The 22,443-nt window shown below is 44.3% G+C and overlaps 1 protein-coding gene and 1 long non-coding RNA gene across 3 annotated transcripts in view; one reads left to right on the top strand and one right to left on the bottom strand.

Moving 5' to 3' along the window:
• The first annotated feature begins 6,550 nt into the window (after positions 1-6,550).
• ST8SIA3 (ST8 alpha-N-acetyl-neuraminide alpha-2,8-sialyltransferase 3) lies at positions 6,551-15,076 on the top strand. Of its 2 annotated transcripts, XM_059140041.1 has the most exons (4): positions 6,557-7,330; positions 8,710-8,832; positions 11,254-11,811; positions 14,354-15,076. In XM_059140041.1, exons 1-4 carry the CDS (start codon positions 7,152-7,154, stop codon positions 14,634-14,636), a joined length of 1,143 nt encoding a protein of 380 aa, XP_058996024.1. In that variant the 5' UTR covers positions 6,557-7,151; the 3' UTR covers positions 14,637-15,076. The 2 variants fall into 2 exon arrangements, with proteins under 2 accessions (XP_058996025.1, XP_058996024.1); XM_059140042.1 differs by lacking the exon at positions 11,254-11,811 and having other exon boundaries at positions 6,551-7,330.
• LOC131811457 (uncharacterized) overlaps positions 11,645-22,443 on the bottom strand; it is a 52,081-nt gene continuing 41,282 nt past the window's right edge. Inside the window, exon 3 of the long non-coding RNA XR_009345949.1 lies at positions 11,645-11,783. This is a non-coding gene — a long non-coding RNA (uncharacterized LOC131811457). The remainder of the gene's footprint in view (positions 11,784-22,443) is intronic.

Here is a 22,443-nt window from a genome sequence, read left to right as displayed (position 1 = left end):
CTATCGATAAATCAGCAAGTGGTAGTGTATTTTTAATAATTACATAGAAAGTTTACAGACTTTGGCTATAATAATATACAAACAAAAGTTTTTTTTCTCCTTTCTCCTTTTTCCACTCAAAGATACGGTGTTGACAATTACCATTTTAGAAGCATAAGGGACAAAATCTGCCCCAAAACTCGAGATGAAAGCTAAAATTAGATTTATTTTTAGAACAACTCCTCTGACGGTCTGTAGGTAATGTTACTGCGGCAGCTCTAACCGTGGGTGATTTCCTACATCCACAGTCAATGCAATAAAAAGACATAATAGACATAAGAATAGCTTAAAAGTTAACTGTAAGATTATTGTTCAAGTAGCTTCTCCAAGTATAATATCTGAGCTTCTAGAAAAAAATGATCACTGCAAACATTTGAAAAGTGAAAATTCTATGCAAGGACCCAGGAGATCAACACAATTGAACATAATAGCTCCTTCCAAACCATTTCCTAGGGACTGGATCACAAAGAGCCTGAAGACGGCTTTCCAAATATATTTTATTTATTCAATGAAGAAAGGGCTATTTGAAGTTCTTGTATTCCTTTCACATAGAGACGCTCCACTGAGCCTTAAGAGAAGCATTCGTCTGTAGGCATAAATGAGTAATTCCTCAGCTTCTAGAAAACGTAATCATTGCAAACATCTGAAGTGTTAAAATTTTATGCAAAATGTCTCTTGTAAAGACACAGACAAAAACCTTGAAATAAATATCATTTTAAACTGGTCTCATCAATTATGTTTTAAAAATTAATACTCCCATGCCCGTGAATGTGTAGAGCATCTCCGGGTGGTAGCAGTGGCTGTCCCTAAGGAGACAGGGTTGGAGGAGTCTCAGTGTTCCCAGTGCCTCTCTCCTGTGCTTTATAGTTTGTACTGTGTGCGTGCCTTATCATTGATCTAGCTTGATACAATTAAGTTCTTTAAACATGGTTTCTTCACTAGGTAAGACAACTCATCCATTCTCCTCCCGGTGTATGATCTTTCTCTACAACCTGTGCTGGAGACCAAATTTCTCCCGGGCAGAGAGGTTCCCTGCCTTCTTCCCACACTGAATATCAGCTGGGTTGAGTGTCGTGCTGACCCTAAAGAAGGCAATGAAAGGGAGATGCTGTCTCTTGGCTGACTGCAGCAGGATGGCTGGCCCTCTAGACCCAGGCACCAGCCCTGCCCAAGCTTCCTCTGGCTGCAGAGCAGACCACCGGGCTTCAGATGAATCCATCTGGTTTTTCCTTGGCTGCCCCTGGCCCTCCACTCCTACAAGTAAATAGCTTTTTCAATGCGGCTATGTACTCTCTTCATCAGTAATCCTGAGACACAGTGACCAAGAGAGGAAGTCAAAGCCCCTCTTCATCTGAGCCCTGGAACCCACCAGAGCCAAATCCTCTTCTGGAACACAATAGTTGTGTGGCCTCAGACACAACCTACTTAACCTCGCTGAGCCTCAGTTCCTTCATTCTTGAAACACTGGCCAACCCTCAGAGGGGGGGAATAGAGGAAACAAGATCGGTTGTTAAAATGCGTAGCACAATACCCAACACATAGCAGATGCGCAATACATGTCATAGGACATGATCTTCCTCCTCCTCTTTTTCCTCTTCCTCCTCCTCAGCTCTGTCTCAGGAACCACTGACAAGCATATGGAATAGCGGAAAGGGTAGGCTTTAGAGTCAAAAAGGCTTTACCTTGAACAAAATCATTAACATCAGTGTCTTCAGGTATGAAGTGAAAATAATTCTACCTTCCTCTCTAACAGACTGGATAAAGATTGCAGATTATGTATAAAGCTCCTGGCATATAATGACTGCTTGCTACATCTTGGCTGTTTTCACTTTATTCCAAGTGGGCCTATCTATTTGCTGGTCCCGAAATGCCTATCTCTCTTCTGCCTCCACATCTTTGTTCAGCCTGGTTGCCCCTGCCTGCCCTGCCCTCTGCTACCACTTCTGCCTCCATGCATCTTTTTTAGTTTCAGTCCCATCTGAGGGCTTCTGTGAAGCTTTCTTTGTCTACAATGGCTTTCCCATCTCTGAGCTCATGAAGTATCTTCCATGGAAAAATAGGATGTAGAAACCCCCCCAGAGTCCCAAAGTCTTTTCCTTCTGTGGCCACTGTTAGACCTATTAGAAACTAAGTCAGGCAATATGTGCTGGAAGAACTCCAGTCACGTGTGGCCAAAGAGTGGTTTCCCAGTGCACTGTCCCTGAGCTCCCCGGACTATGATCTCCATGTCATCGAGGAAGGTCACTGGCCCTTCCAAAAGTCGATTCCCTGGTGCCATACTCAGGAGTGAGGACCTCTGAACAGAAACTGGTCAGTTGGTTCATTGATAAATTAAGGTGCCCTGGTGCATCTTGCACATGAAGAGGACACGCCAGCTGATGTCCACCTGAGCAGTTGCTGTTTCCATCTCCCCACAGGCCTGCCTCCAGCAGCTCCTCCATCCGCTCGGTGCAAATCAGATTGAGCCATTCCTCTCTTAAATGTTGGGCAGGTTGGGAGCAGAGCTGCCAAGGATACAGCCAGCTTCTTAGCAGCTTCCAAACTAGGACTACCAGGACCCTTCACAATCTGGTCCTCGCTCCCTTTCTAGGCGCTTTTTTTTTTTTTTTTTTTTTTTTTTTTTGTCTGTCACCTCATTGTGTCTTGGCATTCCTCAAGTTCATTGTAATCTTCCCTGCCTCCTCCTCTCCCCTACTTAGAATGTCCTTTTTTAAAAAAAAAATTATTGATTTGACACACAGAGAGAGAAAGATCACAAGTAGCCAGAGAAGCAGGCAGAGAGAGAGAGAGGGAGGCAAGTTCCCCGCTGAGCAGAGAGCCTCACTCGGGGCTCGATCCCAGGACCATGGGATCATGACCTGAGCCGAAGGCAGAGGCCTAACCCACTGAGCTACCCAGGCACTCCCTAGAATGTGCTTTTTAACCTCTTTACCTAATGAATCCTACTCCTATTTTACAACCCAGTTCAGATGTTGCCCTCTGCGAAGAACTCTGCCAACCTGTCACAGTCTGTTGCCTGGTCCTCCCATCAGCCTTCTATTGTTGACCTCCCGGCAGCACTGTCACTGTGCCTGCTGGCCAGGACTGCTGGGCACCTGCTTGTTGATGCTTGCGCCTCTCGCCCACAAGACCATAAGCATTAGGAGGGCGAGGATAATTTTGCTACCCTTTATCTGTCCAGCAAGGCGTCTGATAACCACACATTTTATTTAATAAACTGATGAAAGAAAACAGAAATAACTGAATGAAGCTCACTCTTTTTTTTTTTTTTAACAGTTTTATTTACATATTTTTAGAGAGAACACAAGCAGGAGGTGCAGAGGGAGAGGGAGAGAATCTCCCGCAGACTCTGTGCTGGGCACAGAGCCCAATGTGAGGCTCGATCTCGCGACCCTGAGATCAGGACTTCAGCTGAAACCAAGAGTCAGACGCTCAACCGACAGCACCCCCCCGGTGTTCCTGCATGAAGCTCTCCCTAAGCAAAGACTTCCTTCCCAGCTTTGCCATCCAAAATGCCTGGAAGCTACTCTTGGTAGGTTTTTGTGAGGAGCCGGACAGGTTTGCAAAAGGTAGGCAGTCACGGAGGTGAGAGAAGGAAGCACTTGTGCCCCAAAATAACAGCTCCCCGAGAAAAACCCAAGTCAGAGGGGTCTTTCCTCTCTGTATTTCTTGTTCACACTCTCCTATTCTCCCGTACAGGTTTCATTCTTTTTTTTTTTTTAATTTAATTTTATTTTTTTAAAGATTTTTATTTATTGATTTGACAGAGAGAAATCACAAGTAGACGGAGAGGCATCCAGAGAGAGAGAGAGAGGGAAGCAGGCTCCCTGCTGAGCAGAGAGCCCGATGCGGGACTCGATCCCAGGACCCTGAGATCATGACCTGAGCCGAAGGCAGCGGCTTAACCCACTGAGCCACCCAGGCGCCCCACAGGTTTCATTCTTAATGAAATTTGTTAAGTGATATTCTGCAGAAATGTCCTAATTTTTTTTTTTTTAATTTACTAAGTAGCTATCAAGCCAGGCTTGGAAAAAAATCCTATACCCAGTACTGCAGTTGCTCTGGGAAGCACCATCCCCAGGATTCTTCCCTCTGGTAACTGCCATTTCCGCCTTTAGGCCTAGCACAGGATTCCTGTCCGCTGGGTTATTTTCTGGCTACTTTGGTTCCTTTACATCATACGACTTTCAGTGACCCAGATGCAATATGGCAATCATCCTACTAGAACTTTCTTTAGAAGGTTCACAAAGGTATGCAAAACATAAGCAATCTATCAACTTTTAAATCCAGGCAGAATGAGTCTGGTTTTCTAAGTCCCAGGAAAGCCTACTATATTCTTTTAAAAAAGAGAACCAAGGAGCTTCTTGATCTCTGCCATTTTCTGTACGAAGATGGCTCACCAAGTACACCCCTTCCCATGCATTCTGTAGGGGGTCATTTATGGGGTCAGAGAAAGACACTGCCCAAGCTGTGCAGCTCATATTTACTAACAACTAAATACAGGCCCGGAGCTCTGCCAAGGCCTTCACATGCCCTGCATCATCTTTCCCAACTCCCGGAAGGTTTTTATTCTGATTCTGCCGCTAAGGAGCCTGGAACACAAAGAGGCTGATAACTTAGCCCAGGTCACAGAGCTGTGGGTGCCAGAGCCAGCTTTTGAAGTCAAGTTCATTGGCTCCAGAGTCCGAATGTGTAACCATTACTCTGAGCTTCATGCCATGTGCCCTGCTTTTGTGTTCAGGGAGAGTTTTTCCAGTACATGGGATTCCTAGACAGTTCTCAAAGAGAAGATCTTACTCCTTTTAGCATTTTGCACTGTATTCATATGACCTTCTCTTTAAAAGAAACTATAGTTATTATTCAAAAAATAGGAGTCAAGTATTCATCATATACAGATATGCAAGCCTTTTCTAACACTTTTTAAATAACAAAAGTCCCATGAGAGAAAGATGATTTGTGTCCTCTTGACCCACATTTTAATTTTTTTTTTTTTAAGAGAGCATGCAGGTGTAGTGGATGGGTGGTGGGGGCAGGGACAGAGAGAGAGGGAGAGAGGAAATCCCTAGCATGAGAGAATCCATGCCTAGCAAGGAGCCCAACGCAGGGCTCCATCTACGACCCCAAGATCACAACCTGAGCAAAATAAAAATGTGGATACTTCACCAACTGAGCCACCCAGGCATTCCGATTCACATTCTTAGAATTGAGTATAAAATGTCCTCGTGGGTACAAAATGAATGACTCCCTTCGTCATTCATTGGAAATAGACATTTGCATTCTGCATGCTGCTGTCCACCACCAGACAGATGTTTTTTACAAGGGACCTCATTCAGTTCTCAAACATTTATTAAGCATGTCCCCTACATGGGACAGTTGCTGGGCAGTACGTGCAAACAGTAAGGAAGAAGATATGGCCCTGGCCTTTTAGAAGTTTACAATCCAGCAGTTCACCCCTTTGAGGAATTTGAGGTCCACAGAAAGACCATAACCTCAGGTCTACCGAAGTCTGCAAGATAAGAAGTTCAGGAGAGAAATAAATCATAACCACCTTGGAAAGTATCAGTTTGCTTTATTGGAAAAGGTTCTCAGAGGCCAATGTCTCACCTCCAGCTTCTTTCATTAGTGCTTAAGGACCAGTATTGGGAGAACAAGGCCAAGAAAAGACTAGGGTAGAAAAAGCCACAAGATAATTGCAAACAACAGAACTCAAGAAACATGCAGGTTGCCACTAAGAATCCAGCAGCCGGCCTGAAAAGTTATTAATTTTTATTTCCAATGGGTGTTAAAACAGGCAACATATGAATATTCTGAAACAAGCTGAAGGTCAAGCAATACAAAGCATTAGGCAGTGAGCTTTCCGTCCACCCTCAGGGGCAGCCTGGTTCTCGGGCTCCTTCAAAAGAGAGTTCTGTGCATTTATAAAGTTTATAATGCCTTCAGCTTCTGGGCCACACAGGGCTAAGTAGGTGGCCCATCCCCAAGTCCAGGTCCCAGGAACAGGTCAGGAAAGTGGCCAGTGTACAGTGAAATCAGGGAGAATTGCTCCAGGCCTGGTCCACTCAGGGCCACTGCCCAGCTGACAACTTGCTATGAGCTGGGACAAAGACAGGGAAGGAGAAGCCAGGCCCTCCACACTCACAGCTTACCTCCCAACTGTGCTAGGCACTACCCACCCTTTAGTGAGAAACAATGTATGTGGTGGGCATTCCAAGTGGAGAGGGGAGAGAGTCTGGAAAATTCTGGGGAGGTTTTAAGGGCTGACAAGGCAGGCTGGCCCAGGAGCTGTTAGAGCTTCTTGGCTGGGGTGCTGGCTTGCTGGGACACGTGCTACCTTGTGGGGACCAGGGCGGTGCCTCAGTGGTGGTGAGAGTAACTTTAAAGGTCTGTCTTCCTAAAACCACTCTCTCTGCTTTTAGGAGAAGCACGCAGCTGGTGTAGAACCTCCATGAGCAAGCCCAGTGGTTGATCACCCTATCCTGTAATGTATTTATAAAGTAATGAACGGTCCGTTGAGCCAAGTTTGGGCTTCTGTCTCCCCCCGGGCACCTCCTCGCGCGAAGCCTCGCCCGGGGAGCCCGTGGACGTGGGCTGCAGCCTTCCAGCCTCGACTCCCCTCCCTCGGCTACCCCTCTTCCCTCCTCCATCTCTCGCCCTCCCCCCGCTTATTTGGGAGATTAGAGTTCATTAATTAAATCCTGTGCTTAGATCGAACTGTAACATTATTCCAATCACATTTATCTTACAGGCGGCGGAGGAGATGGCAGCCTCGCTGGAAACGCGCGGGGGAGCCTGAGCAGGCTGCCGGGGACGCACAGCGCGCTCGTTCCCCACGCCGCCGCCGCGCAGACCCTCCATCTTCCTGCCCAGCCTCCTGGCCCTGCTCTGCCCTGTCTTGGGGATCGGCTTCTCTCTAGGGCTCCTGCCCTTCCCCACCATCCCCCCTGGGCCTCCGCGGCTCCCCAGCCCGGTCCCCCTCCCCCGCCACACACGCTGACACGCGCGCGCGAACACACACACACACACACACACACACACACACTGACACGCCAGCGAGCTGCTGGCCGCTCAATGGACCGATTTCCCTGCTTCCCCTGATCTCAGCCCAGCCTGGGATGAGAAATTGCAAAATGGCCCGGGTCGCCAGTGTGCTGGGACTGGTCATGCTCAGCGTCGCCCTGCTGATTTTATCGCTCATCAGCTACGTGTCCCTGAAAAAGGAGAACATCTTCACCACTCCCAAGTACGCCAACCCAGGGGCGCCCCGAATGTACATGTTCCACGCGGGATTCCGGTGAGTGCGGGCCTCTATTTGAGCGCCCTCGGGTATCTGGCTTCTGGGGGTGGTGGGTAAGAAGGAGTGTTTGGGCTTCTCCCAGACACTTTGGGCACGATAATTGCGTGGTCCTTCCACTCCTCTCTCTGATTCTCCCTTCCCCCTCTCCTTTATTTTTTTTTTTAACCCCAAGCCCCTAAAAGCCGTTGTCCTAATTGATGTGATTGCATTTCTCGTATTCTTCCCTTCCCCCATTTCAAAAATGGGGGAGGGCTTAAGGAGAATGATGGTGGAGGGAGAGGCGACGTGGGGGGCGGGTGGGAGGGGGCGCTGAACCCGGAGATGGACGTGCGTGAGGTGAGCGCCTACCCGGTGCAGCGTCCGCGGACTCCACCGCCGGACTCCGGGCGGTCCAGGGCCGATTTAATGGCGCAGGCGCTGGATTCCCCTTGCGCCGTCCTCACTCCTCTCCCCCACGCCCCACCCCATCAAATGATGCGCGGGTCTATTCTCCTGAAGCCCCTGGGGTATTTTACCTCGATCCTTTCCCCCTGCTGCCACCACCGCTTCCCGCCCCCCCCCCGCCCTTTCCGGGATTTCTGAATTTCCTCCGCCCTCTGCGGGAAGCGAGCCTCCTAAGGGCCGCCTACCCTCGCCACTAGTCCAGTTCACCTCCGGGCGAGGGGCTGGACTGGGAAAGCGCACGGCTCAGCTTGGCGCAACTCATCGAGAACCGCTGCCTCTACCAGTGACCCTTAGGAGCTCTCCCAGGAGGACCTCCTGAGGGGCAGGTGTACTATCTGCAACCTGTGGTCCAAGCGGGCCAGAGGTGCGGAACCTAGAGAAGCCCCACCTTGGCTGAAGAGTGGAGCTGGCCAGCGGCCTCCAGGGGTCCCCAGCCAGGGGACAGGGAGTGAAGTCAGACTGGGCTTGGGAAGTAAGAGGTTAAGGCAGGAGCCCTCCCCAGTCTTCTCTTGAGTCTCCGGGTTCCTCTGCCCTTTCTCCAAAAATCAATTCGCCAGGACAGCCGGGGCGTCGCGGGTCGGACAGCGGAGGCGCGGCCGCTGTCCGCGGTGCTGACTCCCTAGTCCTCAGGGCGCATCATTCTCCAGCAGTGTGCCGGGCTCCCGCCCCTGCTCTCCGCGAGACGGCCATTTTATGGTCTCTCCCGGACCCGGAGGGATGGACAATGGAGGCAGATTTCCCTAGTTTTCTTTTCCCCCCTGGGTGTGTGTGGGAGCGGAGAGTGGACCAAATGAGAGAGCCTCAGGCGGGATGGAACCAGTGCGTGTACCAGGTGTCCTCCTCCAGCCCCCAGCCGCCTGGGCTTTAATGGCTACGTTGCTTCCCCCAGCTAAGGCCAGCACGTTTGTCTGTGTACTCATGCTCCTCTCCAGGTCACAATTTGCGCTGAAGTTTCTAGATCCGTCATTTGTGCCCATTACGAATTCTCTGACCCACGAACTCCAAGAGAAACCTTCTAAGTGGACATTTAATCGGACAGCGTTTTTACATCAAAGGTAGGATAGGGGAAACGATCCGAAAGGTGTTTTTGAATTCTGGAGTTCAAAAAAACAAAACAAAATGATCCAAAACAACAAAAATCTATCCCCCACCCCGAGGTGTTATTTGCATTGTCTTCTTGGCCTGACTGCACAAAGGCAGGTTGGGAACCCTTTATTATGTATGTAGTGTCCCCTCAAAAAGAAAACATCAAGAAGGCCAAATGAATGTAAGAGAAAAAGATATTTCCAATATCCCCCCTAACCTGGCCTTAATTGAACACAATAATTTATAGTTAACATGCACGGGTAATACTGCCAAAGCCATCTACTAAAAAAAGTGAATCCGTTAAAAATAAATTAAAAAGTTAATTGCCTCAAGACCATTCAACAATACATTTCAGTCTCCTTCCGAGGAAAAAAAATTAAAAATGAAATAAAATAGAATTGCTTCACCCTGAAATACACAGCAAATACTATAATCTATCCCTATCAATTACTAGTGAAAAATCTTGGCCCAAATATATGCAGGTATCGAAGTTCAGTTTTGTTTTGGTTTCCCTATTTGTTTTCATTAAACCTTTACAGGCTTTAACATATTGTAAAAGCTACCTAACATCATTTTTATAGGTTGTCTTGTAACAGCCTCATTTATACATGAGGGAGTTCACGTGTATGTATGTTGTGCGGTGTGTGTGTGGGGGGAGGATGAGATTTATTCAAATTTATTATCCTGAGTGATTTCTGGTTTCCTCTTCACAACCCCAGATAAGTCACTACGCCTTCCTTCTTGGTGGGATTATTATGCTGCTAAATGGAATGTGAGCCATCTAGTGTATTCATTAGGGGTGTGAATACTTATTTTACAGATACTCATTTTACCACTCATTTATAGGGTTGTGTTTGTTCTTAGCATTTGTAGTTACCACACTTGTTTTTATTTTAAGCTAATGACAGAATTAAAACAAAGTCACTAAATATCTAAGGTGTCATGAAAATATGGTTTACTTGAAAAGCTGATATAGCCATGTGATTAGTATTAAAATTTTTGGAATTGTTTAATCAAAAATTACTCCATGGCAATGACCAATATGAAAACCAAAGAAGTGGCTTTCTTTTAAAATATGGGGGTTTAGTCCAATATTAATTTTACAGACAACCCTGAAAACTTTAATGATAGTACACATTTTACTTACCCTAAAACATCTTCCTAACTGAATAAAAATTTTCTTCCTACACTAGGCCATGTGACCCAAATGACCAGTCAGAATGATATTTCCTTCTCAAAACCTCCTTCCTTTCAATCCAGTTATTAGAAAGTCTTTACTTTTCCCAGTATCCTTTTAGATTTACTTTACGTTTATAGTAGGCAAAGAATAGTTTGTAAAGACAACATAGGTAACTTTGGAAGTTCTAGATTAAAGCTTTCAGCTTATGTGGCTTTATACTTTGACAAACATGTAATTTTTTAAAATAAAATTCCAGGTTAAGTGATGATACACACCTTTAGTTTCAATCCTGCTGTTTTTTAGGGGGAAAAAAAACCCACTGGAAATTCACAATGTGATTTCTTAGAAGTAGTAGCAAAGTAACATGTTACTGGTCTCTCTTAAATATTTTAAATAGCTGAAACTTTAAGAGGAAATGCTTAATTTTACCTAAAGCTCAACATGAAAGCAACCTGAAACTGGTGCTAAGTATCACCCTTGCCTTGTTTATCCTCTATGCATATCCTCTATGCATACACTTTCAGGGTTTATCATGGCCTTTTTTTCTAAGGATTAACTTACTCCAACTAAATTGTGTTTCTATATAATCAAGTAGGAAACTGTTCTTGTTTCATTATTCAAAGGACCTTAATGAGATTATCATCTCACTTCTATTAAATATTCAGCTACACTCACTGATACTACCACTTCCATATTGTAATAATAGTACTATAGTGACTCATATCTATTTGGCTCTTATTTGGACACCAGCGATATCTGATATTCCTTGAACACTGCAGTCCAATAGCAAACAAGTAGTCCCTAGTTACAAACTCTAAGTCACTAATGTTTGTACGTTAATGTGAGCTCTTTGGAGCCTGTGTAAATTGTCTCCCTGTATTTTCTGACACAGTTCGGCCAAGGCCCCCCCAACCCCGATCAAATACACTTTTCATGTAGGACAGAAAACCGCAGAATGGCAGCTAAAACTGTGAGTTAGAACATTTACAAGGATTGAAGGATTATAACCAGAACTTGCCTGAGAGATTAGCACGTCTGTCCATTCTGAAGCAGTCCTTCCCCTAGCCACCACAATTACTATGAATGTATAATCTTTCTTGGATACAATGTACTTACGATTCTTGTCTGAATGAAATGGCAGTGTAAGACATAAGATGCAAAATCAATTCTTTTGAATGGGATGCATTTAATGAATTTCTTTTCATTTTAGGCAAGAAATTCTTCAGCATGTCGATGTAATAAAAAATTTTTCTTTGACCAAGAATAGTGTTCGGATTGGACAACTGATGCACTATGATTATTCCAGCCATAAATACGTTTTCTCTATTAGCAATAACTTCCGATCACTGCTTCCAGACGTGTCACCCATTGTGAATAAGCATTTTAATATTTGTGCTGTGGTTGGAAATAGTGGGATCCTGACAGGGAGCCGGTGTGGACAAGAAATAGATAAGTCAGATTTTGTTTTCCGTTGCAATTTCGCCCCTACGGAGGCTTTCCAAAGAGATGTTGGAAGGAAAACCAACCTTACCACCTTCAACCCCAGCATTCTGGAAAAATATTACAACAATCTTTTGACCATTCAGGACCGTAACAACTTTTTCCTCAGTTTAAAAAAGCTCGATGGGGCCATTCTTTGGATCCCTGCGTTTTTCTTCCATACTTCAGCAACTGTTACCAGGACATTAGTTGACTTTTTTGTTGAACACAGAGGTCAGTTAAAGGTCCAATTGGCTTGGCCTGGAAATATAATGCAACATGTCAACAGGTGTGTATATTTTATTGCCTTTAAGTCTTACCCCACCAGATGGCAAATGAATATTGTAATCTCTTGGGGGTGGGAGGTATCCGGTTAGTTACCTGTGGTTAGCTTAGCACTTTAGGGCAAACTCTTACGTTTTTGTAAAGAAAGAATGAATCATTCTAGGTAAGAAGTGTAATCTTCTACCCCCAGCTGGTAACCGAGTGCCAAATGGCGGGATTGGTGTTTCATCAGCCTCCCCTCTCTATTCCCTGTCTCCCTCCCTTGGTGGCAAGCCTAACAGGTAGTCATAGAAATCCCCCCAAATCAAGAATTTTCTTCAAATGGATGGCTAGGTCCCCATAATGTCGACGGCGAAATTAGGCAAACCAAGCAGTTTTCTAAAAAAAGATGCAATTGACTTAAAATGCCTCTTTTTAATTGATATTTGGGAGTTTTGTCGATGTCCAAGATCAGAAAAACACCTAGGTAGATCACAAATTATATAATCAGCCTTTATCAGTTGGGATTTCAGTGCCAAAACATGTGAAGGGTATTTTATGAGCTTGTTGGTATCCCTTATAATTTGATAGAGAGATTGACCAGAAAGACAATATTTTCATCTATTCTGATGAGTCTTAACTCTGGATGTACACTAGAATCACCTGGAGAACTTAAGAAAAAAAAAAAATACTGTTGCCTGGGCTCTAGTTCAAGGGATTCTGATGTACTTTATCTGGAGGTAGGAGGCGAAGGGTCCAGGTTCCCGCTTTTCTTAATAACTCCCCAGATGATTCTAATATATAGTCAGAATTGGGAGCCACTAATCCAGGGCATTTTATAAAGCAAAATTAATTGTAAGACTCATTTTCCTTTAAACCATCTGGGGAAACTACCTCAATCCTAATATCCCCTGTGTAAGTAGCCTCCATGTCCTAACATACTGTCCAGATCATCCTAAAAGTTAAAGTGGGTTCTGGGAGGACTGGCAACCAGGGAATTCAAAGAATTTTTGTCCCCATCCTGTAGTCCTCTAAGACCTCCCAAACGTAAGATCTGTTTAGTTGACCTCTCACAGAAGGACGAATCATCATCTAATAAAGTGGTATGTATCTAACAGGTAGGGTTAGGACCATAATGTGCAGCCCAAACTGGAATTTTGTCTTTGCAAGAAAGAAGGTGCTATTAATAATTACAGCAGGATAACAAACATAATTTGGGGCTGTCCTAACTTCCTGGAATGTATGGTCATCTTTTTGAGAGGTAATATAGCCCAACTCCTAAGTTTAAAGATGAGTTTACTGAGATACGAAGAAAAGGAGTTATTTACAACAGGTCACTGCCCCAAATGGGCAAAAACAGAATTTGAAGCCAGGCTTCCTGCTAACCTGTCCTCCTGTGGTCTTTTGACCTCCTCGTTTTGCATCCCTCTTGCTGTAGTTAAGTTTGGCCATACCAAAAGAATCATCAGAAGTCATTCTTACTCCTTAGGTAAGAAGATTGAGACTAAACTTCTAAATTTCAACTGGAATGGGGAATGATCTGTGTGTGAAGCTTTTCAGTAGTAAAGAAGGAACTACATGTGCTTAGAAACTTCAGGAAATGGGCCTGGTGTGGCCTACTCTGCCCCCAGCTTTCCCAAAGTGCTGTGGAGTTAGCGGTAATGCTTCCCAGCCACTCAGGCTTGAACCAAACACATTGGTTCAATGAAAACTCGAAGGAAATACAGTCCATAGAAACCTGATTCATGAATAGTTTCATTTTGCTGCATAGTCAATGATACACAAACACACACACACACAGACTCCCTGCGGTCTCAAATATGTGGTGGTATAGGCAGGAAGCTTCAAGCTACTGTCTAAATATGGAAGGAAAAAATAGCCATAATTTAGCTTTTTTTTTTTTTAAATTCAGAAAGGGCTCAAATACTTTTCTTAGGCCCTGCCGTGCTAAAGGAGGGCTCAGGACCACCTAGCTAGACAACAACAGAACAGGGAACATGACTTTTTATAAGAAGGTACGGAAACATAAGTCCCCACACTCTTTCTAGACCAAAGAAGAAGGATTTAATCTCTAGATTTGGGGAAGAAAGGGACACAGGAGGTGCTCTTAGATTAAACAACCTCCTCCCCACTTCCAAGGGCCCTTTGTGTATGAGAAGCAGAGTCATTCTCAGTGCTGGCCTTCTGAGCTGTCACCACTGAGGCAGAGCCACGGCTCCTGAGGACAGCCGGGGGTAAGGGCTGGCATGGAGCAGGAACGGCCTACATGGTCACACAGAAGCTTGTGCTCAGGAGGCTCCAGGGCCTGGTTTAATGCTCAGCTACCGCCCCCTTGAAATTCTCAGTGGTTTGCCCTGGGTCTCACGAATTATGTAGCCAGTCCTGCCCCGAGTTGTTCTGTGGTCTAAAAGACAGACTCTAGGCTGGTACTATTTCTGGGGGAGGAGAAAAAGGCAAGGACTATTTAAGTTCCCTGTACAAATCCACCTCCCAGCCCAGTCACGGCGACCTTCTCGGAGTGGAACCAACACTGGCCTCTGAAACCACATGTACTTATTATTCCGCAGGTACTGGAAAAACAAACATTTGTCACCCAAACGGCTGAGCACAGGCATTCTCATGTACACCCTGGCATCAGCAATATGTGAAGAGATCCACTTGTATGGATTTTGGCCTTTTGGATTTGACCCCAACACAAGGGAAGATCTTCCATACCATTACTATGACAAAAAAGGAACCAAATTTACCACCAAGTGGCAGGAGTCCCACCAGCTGCCTGCCGAATTCCAGCTGCTGTACCGAATGCATGGGGAGGGGCTCACCAAGCTGACTCTGTCACACTGTGCCTAAGACTCGGAACAGCAAGTGCCAAACGGCCATTTTAAAAGTGCCCCAAATCAAATGGAATAGTCTTCAGAATAGAACCCTAGAGATTTCCTTATAAAGATTGTCTGCCATTGAAAAGCAAAGATGGCGTCTCTCCCTCCTTTTGCACTGCTCTTTTAAGGGTCTTGGCAAGACAAACGAGTTGAAGCCACATGATTTAAACTTGATTGATAAAGGGAATGTTGCATCTGGAACTATGCTGCTAACGAAATGGTGTGAAGTATTTTCGTGTTTGTATTTTGATAATAAATGGCCTCCCGTTTTTTTATGAGGATGAGAGCTGTAGTTTCCGCAGCCTTGAGATATGGTCCTCATAGTTTGGGCAGGATTTCAGTTTTGCCTGGGTGGGATCGGACTCTTCAAAATGGAAACAGACAAACAAAAGAATCGTTTGCATCGCTCATCTCTCACTCTCTCTCTTTCTCACTCTTGTTCTCCATCTCTTTCCCTACAACCCTCCAACTGCCCCACCACTGCGGAGTTTAATAATTTGCTAGGAATCCTATTAAATTAGCTTTGCCTGTATGTGTTGCATCTGTACTTGTTTGATGTGTTCAAAGCTCTGGGTAACTTTGATGTTTCATGACCGACTGACAAAATCATGCTGGATCCCCTTAGGATGACTTTGATAAGATATGCCTCTTATGAAGTTCTCAGTGGCCTGCACAGTCATTCCACTGCAGAGCGGTCCCTCCGTGGTGAGTGGCATAGAAATCAGTGCATCCTTCCCTATCATAAAGAAAATTCATGTCGTGGGTGGCATTGCGACTCTTGACGTTAGTGCCGTTACGGCAAATCATTCTATCGCCACATCTGCAAGCACATTCCAGCCTGAGTCTGGTGCCTCCCACAGTCTCAGCCCAAGCGCTGGGCCGGGAATTCTCTCTGAGCATAGAGGCAATGAGTCAGCTTAAGAGTCTGGAACACATAGAGGAAAAGGAAGAACGCTGAGAAGTTGTTATGGAATCCCGTGTACCCTAAAGCCTTGTAAGCCTGGTGCCCTTTCAGAGTCTTTGAAATGCAGGTGGGTTAGAACAGAAGAGAAGATTTGAAGTTGACCAGGACAGGCCCCATGTGAACAGGCTGAGGTGAGGTCACGCTCAGCATCCTTGTGTCCACCAGCACCTCTCAGAACTTTTTGTTCCCTGCAAGACACTTGTAGACTGTGGCTACTCCCTTTTCCCACTGGAATCTGCATGTCTAAATCTATATATCTAAAAATTAAGCATTTCATAGGAAAAAACAATGGGTAATAGGAGGATTTGATACAAAATAACCCTTGGAATTTGAGCTGTCTAGCCCTGGCATGAAGGAAATTAGTTGGCCATTTTCTTCTTTTATTATATCCGCCTCAGAAGTAGAAATCACATCACTCCCATCTCTGGCTTTTCACTGAGCAGCACTTGGTTGTTCCAGTTCAGCCCAAAGTCTGGCCAAGTTGATGTTAAATTTTAATAAGAGTTTCTTTCTTCTTTCCAAATGCCAGTCAAGCACATTTGTAATACATCTGGGTGGAGTAGCTTGTTCTTTTCCAGAAATCTCATTCTAGATTGCTTGTAATGTTACAAACCTGTTTGAAATAATTGCTTTAGTTCTGTCATCAGCTCACTGTCCCTCTTTGGGAAGGTATCACCATCCCCAAAGTTAAACCGCATACAGTAAGAAAAGGCATCATTCTTAGGCTCATCTGCCTTCTGGTCCGAAAGGGCAGCTGTCTTGTTCTCATGTTTTTCAGAAAGCTCATCAGAGCAGCTTCCATTGGTCCAGATGGTAACTAGTGAAAGAAAAACTGTACAGGGTTGAATGTGTTACCAATAGGGACACACCTTAAAAGGCTGTATGAATGGTAATCCAAATAGACAGGAAAAAGAGGAATGGATGTTTCAAAATGGGAAACATTAACACAGCTCAATACCTGAAAAAATTGGAAGAGGAGACAGTAAAAAACATTTTTAAATTCACTGGTATCATTGGATGGGCATCAACCCCCCCCCCCCCATGCTTGTTCTCGGTCACTGTGAAGAGGACAGTACTCCAGAGCCTGTGCTGTGCTCTGTTAGGATCACTGCAAGATTGATAACTGACAGAAGTGTTTAGTTGGCTCTTCTAAGCACTTAGTTCATTTGGTTACAGCTAAGTGATATAAATGCCAGTGTTACACAGGCCAGATCCTGACTCTAGAGTTTTAATCCCAATGTGCCCATTAGATTTCCCTAAATATAAATATATAGACACCTTGAACCAGGCAGACTGAAGGAGCAAAAAGACCAAAATCCCTAAAAACAGCTTATTGTACTTTTAAAGTAGACCTCATCATAATGCCATTTTTGGTTTGCAGTTTTTTGGGGTTTTTTTTTGTTTGTTTGTTTTGGTTTGTTTTGGTTTTTTGTTTGGTTTGTGGGTTTTTTGTTTTTTGTTTTGTTTGGGCTTTTTTTGTCTTTTCAAGTTCAGGAAGATGTTTAACATCTCACGCTGCTCTTGGCTCCGTCTTAACATCAGAGTGAGAGGACTTTTCCATCTTCCAACATCATTTCATCTGTCGCTTTCACAAGAACTCAGAATACTGAGGGAACAGGCTGGTTTCCCAGAACCAGAGGGCTTAGAGATCAGGCTTATCCTGTTTCCAGGTATGACTTTCTGGAACTGATCCAAAAGACCACCCTTCCCTTTTCTTCAGAGATCTCTGAAGAAAGCCTCCGGCCATGCCATAGTGGTTAACCACAATTCTCATACCTTATAAATTCTTTCTGCACAGCCTATATCCCTCCTGTTGCAAAAATTAGACCCCGAGTGTTAATAAAGCATCTATCCCAGTTTTCAGCATGTAGTAAGCACTCAATATATGGCAGCTTTTGCTGTTGTTTCTTTTGTTCGTTGTACCCTTGACCTATAATTCCAGCACAGAGAAACTCAGCCTCTAGCTGATCATACGCTCTCTCTTCTTGTTTTTAAAAACTGTTTCAAAGATCAAACCTATATAACCACTGTCGCCACCAAAAGAGTTGGCAGGTCCCATGAGTCCTGATTCAAAAGGCGGTGGTATAAGTAACCAGAACTCCGGGGCTGTGTGGTTAAGAGCAGTGAAATGGGCAGACAGGACTATTAAGTACCCCCACCCAATTCAACCCAGATACAGACCCCTGGCTTGTGTATTGCCCTTGCTTTATTTGTTCTAGGTTAAGTGCATCCTTTTGCCTGGGATCCTCACAGCAGAATTCACCCTCAGCTCTTGCGATAAATTTCACTACAGAACCCTCAAGACCATGTATGTATGATAACAATACAAATGACCAGATCAGTTGTGGAGAGAAAAAAGCCCACATTTCATGACCAGCTTAATGCCAGTCCCTCAACCATATTTCATTGGTTGTTCTGAGAGTCATGTGCAGACATTTAAACCAGGGGATAGAGAGCTAAAATGAGACACCAAGTCTTCCTCCCACACCCAGATATCTTCCCCACATTCGCTGATTAAAAGTTACAGTTCCTCTGCCTTTGCTTCCACGTCTCAAGTGTCCTTGACCATTGAAAAGTGCTGTGTTTATTAGTATTGTGTGCCTAGCAGGGCTGACTGTGACTGCTGTACCATTTGCCTGTGACCTTGATGTCAGGCATGTGACCATGGGGCTGCCAGCCAGGACGTGCAAGGGGAGAGGTTCCTCGGCCTCCTTGTGCCCAGGCCTCTAGTTATCCACGAATGTGAGTGCCATGACTAACCTAATTTGGTGGGGAAGTTAAAGAAGGGAAGAGCTTTTTTTCTGACTTTGGGCTAAGCAGTAGTTATTAGGAACTCTCAGACACAAAGAAAGCTTAACCTGGGGCTGGAGGAAGCAGAGATGGAATTGTAGAACCATAGGATACGGGAAGTCAAGGAGCCTTTCAGCCTCTCTAGTCCTAATCTTTGATGCTACAAATGAGATATGGAGAAATAGGGAGTCTAAGTGATTTTCCCAAGATTGCACAGACTATCAGAAGAAAAAGTGTGACTCCTCATCTCCTCCATATTAGTATTAAGTGAAGGTGGGCCCAAAAAGAATGTATTATAGTCTGGGGTACTCATGGTACAGAAAATAAGTCAGACTGTAAAGGAGGAAAATGTATTCTCTTCTTCCCACCCTAGAAAAAAAGTATTTATTTGTCATTGTAAAGCAGTATTTATTTGTTGCCTAGGCATACAACAGCCCACTGGTAATCACCTACGTTCTCGCCTGAAATGAGAGAAAACTCCCTTGGTCAATCATGATTCTGGTAAATCACAATTTAGTTATTAACAGTTCATATTTGACGGCTGGAATGTCATCCAGTAATTCAGTGTTCACCGTATCAAACCTTGTCTTAGCAATATGGATGTATAATTTGAAGCTGAATACTAAGAATAGTCATGTACTTCTTTTTAAAATTTTTATTCAGCTTATTTAAGCTGGAAAACACCCCCAAACAGTTCACTTGTTGCATTGTTCCATGTGTATTATTTTCAGTGGGTGTCCGTTAAGATCAGGAATACATTCTGTCAATGCTTTCCACATTGTAATTTCAACAGCAGATTTTGCATTATTGCATTAGTTCAATATACTAAGAAGATGTGCAAATAATAGTGAATGACATTGAGCTGAGTCTTCATGTGCAAAATAACAGACCAAGCAATTTTCTGTATAAACCTGGATCCTTAAGTCCTTTTCCTCTGATTGTTTAAATGTGCCAGGCAAAAGTATCAGCCTCTACTTCTTCCTGAATATGCAGAACTGTCCTTTTGCTTACGAAGATTGTTGGGACTGTGTGTATGTGGCTGAAAACCCAGATGGAGCATCACAGGTGCCAGAGACTTAAAGCCCCTGGGCCACCTGCCTGACCTATCTGGGCTCTGTGGCCCAATTAATCAAGGCCACGGGTGAATTGACACCAAGGACCAAAATGACTAAATATGCCTCTCTTGCTCTGATTGCTTTGCCACATAGACATAACATGGGAAATGGGAAACATTTTAGAATGTTATTATTGTATTGCACAGTATTTCCTAAAATTTGTTTTTATTGTGTTGACTTATTATTGAAGATATGTATTTTAATAGATGTTTTTATCCTCAATGCAGCCCATTCTCATGTTGTTAATTACAGTGGAATCACAGTGAAGAGCCTGTCGCAGAAAAGCTGACTCCAATCTGAGATTACAATGGGTTTATGGGGTTAGGACCTGGATTATGCGGCTGATCCACCAGCAAACAAAGCTGTAGGACACGAGGAGCTCTTTAAGACACAACTCTGGCACCCCACCCCAGACCTTTGACTCAGAATGTCCTGGGATAAGCTAAGCTTACAAAGATTCCCAGGTGATTCTGATGTCGCCAGCATTTGGAAACAAATAATATATAGCGAAATCATATAGACCAAGTTTTGACCAGAGTAGCTGAATGCTTATCACTCCTCAGGCAATTAAGTATCACATCTGTTGCTTGAAGTTATCATAATACACAGCTATACAGATACAGTCTTAGTGACTCAACTATTCAACTGTTTTGGCTGAATTGACCTGTCACTAATTTGTAAGCAAACAGTAACTGGTTAATTCAGTCAGAATGGATACACGCCTCAAGACAGCTGGAGTGAGGGACATAGCTTTAATATACTTTGCCCCAAGGCCAGCAGTTTATAGTTCACTTTTGATATTTCAGATGAAGAGGCAGATCTCAGGTCATTCAACTCTACAAACAGACTAAGAAACAGGGATGTTAAATGATTCATTCAGATTCTACTTTGGATGTCATTCCCAGAGCCTAAACTATTCCTGAAGGGGTCTGATTTCTCAACTGACAGGTAATGCCCCAAATGCAAAGATCCTCAGGTTACAACAAAACCAATCAAAAAAAGGAAATGCAAGAAAGTTAAAATTCTAAGACCAATGAGTATAAAATTCCAGGAGCAGCTGAGCTAGCGGTCTCTGGCTGCCCTGGGCCAGCCTCTGCTGGATAAGGTGCCACCGTGCTAATGAAGCTTTGGTCAGGCTCCTTTTGCCAGCTGTGCACATGCAAAGCCTTCAAATTATACATCATCAGAGACACTAAAGGGCTCCTTTGATTTTCTTTCTGGGGAACTCAGACGATTGTAGCTCTTTGGCGTGCTGCTAACCACGTAACAGCTGGCTCTGGAGAAGGGGGAGCCCTGACCTACAGCACTGCTGATCCCCATGGTATCAATACTCTCGGCATTGACCGTTTCAAGCTATGAACTTACTGTTAACCAGGTGAATATGTAACAACACGCTTTCAGGAGCCACTAGGAGTTGGCGCAAGCCCGGGACTGCCTGAGTATCTTCTGAGTCAGAAAGAACCAAACAGGAGAGGCTAGCAGCGGCTTTGGAGAAACTCCCAAGTGCCCCCTCCCCGCAAGGAGGTATTTCTACTCCGGTTAAATCTACTACTTTTTAGTATACTATTGGGTCCTTGAGGCTAAGGACTCTAAGGTGTGCAAAATATTTCCTAGCCATGTGACTCTTAAGAACCTCTCAACAAACCACTCCGTCCTTTGGGTGAGCTTCCAGGTAAATGTTCTTTAATTTAACTGCCAGTTCCAACCATGTTTGGCTGATCTTTCCTTATATCTTATAGCCCATTGCCTGTTTCCCCAAATCTCTCATGTTCCTGGTTCACTTGCTCCTCATTCTCTGACACAGCACCCAGAAATCAGTGCCTGCACGGGAACAGGGGAAGAACAGACATCCATCCAGTAGTTTCAGCTGGCCCCACCACACCTGCAGAGGCTCCATGGTTTAAAGGTCTCTGTCCCACCAAGGGACATCTGCTAAGCCTCAGGCCCAAGGTTTGAGTATGCTCTCGGCTGGGGTTTTTTGCCCACAGAAAGTTTCTAATGGACAATAAAGACCACAAATAAGACCACCAATGGGTAAACTTTGTAGAGGGAGCCATCAGGTGACCCTCGCCCTTAGCTATGCTAGTGGAAGGTTGGACCCCGGGAAAAACTACCAACAAACATTTGGCCACTGACGTTCTCTGAACATTGAGCAGTAGTACGACAAATTTTCTTCTTCTTCCCGCTGGCTCTAAGTGAATGCCCTACTTAACAGAGTGTTTAGAAATCAGACACTCTGGTGAGCCACAGGACAAGCTTTGTTTGCAAATTAAAGGTTTTTCTGATGGAAATCATTCTTAGGTAGATTTGATTTAATCCTTTGGAAGACAACACTGGAAAAAGAATGGATATAATTCTTTAAACATCATAAGTGGACATGGGCTTTTATTCTGTAGGTAGTAAATCAAAATTAGATCGTAACAGAGAAAATCTACTTTCCTTATTGTAGTAAAATATCCTTCAGGGTCTGTAAGGCATTTCTAGATGTTTGAAACTCAACTTGAACACGGTCTATCTTGTGTTTAAAAGGCCAGGGTACCCCTCTGTTTTCTGCACTCTTTAACAGTCTTTGAAACAAGCTTGCTTCTTTGTACTGAATAAGCTACCTTTTGTTTTAAATAAATCAGGTACCTGCTCAGAGGTTTTTCTGTATTCAACAAATTGCATGTAGCCTTGGCACAAAATATACCTTCATTCCCTGTTTTTTGTTTTTTGTTTTTTGTGGACACCAGAGAGATAAGTCCATAGCTACAAGCAGAAAGGACTTGACAGTAGGCCCCATTTTATTATGAACAAATTCACAGCAAAACCAGCCTTGAGGAACCAGTCACTCCCACAATATTTTTAGCTAAGGAAGTAGGTTAGAAAAATTGTAGATGAGATGAGAAGAGAGGTTAGATCAACGTGCA

Source organism: Mustela lutreola, chromosome 11 (genome assembly GCF_030435805.1).
Source record: "Mustela lutreola isolate mMusLut2 chromosome 11, mMusLut2.pri, whole genome shotgun sequence".
Taxonomy (NCBI): domain Eukaryota; kingdom Metazoa; phylum Chordata; class Mammalia; order Carnivora; family Mustelidae; genus Mustela; species Mustela lutreola.
The sequence above is the reverse complement of the archived record's forward strand: the minus strand, read 5'-3'. Positions and strand labels throughout refer to the sequence as shown.

What these genes read in the sequence shown, in the direction of transcription:
- ST8SIA3 (XM_059140041.1), top strand. Translation starts at nt 7,152, where the DNA reads ATGAGAAATTGCAAAATGGCCCGGGTCGCCAGTGTGCTGGGACTGGTC. An exon ending in ATGTTCCACGCGGGATTCCG is followed by an intron (nt 7,331 to 8,709) that starts GTGAGTGCGGGC and finishes GCTCCTCTCCAG; the next exon opens with GTCACAATTTGCGCTGAAGT. An exon ending in ACAGCGTTTTTACATCAAAG is followed by an intron (nt 8,833 to 11,253) that starts GTAGGATAGGGG and finishes TTTTCATTTTAG; the next exon opens with GCAAGAAATTCTTCAGCATG.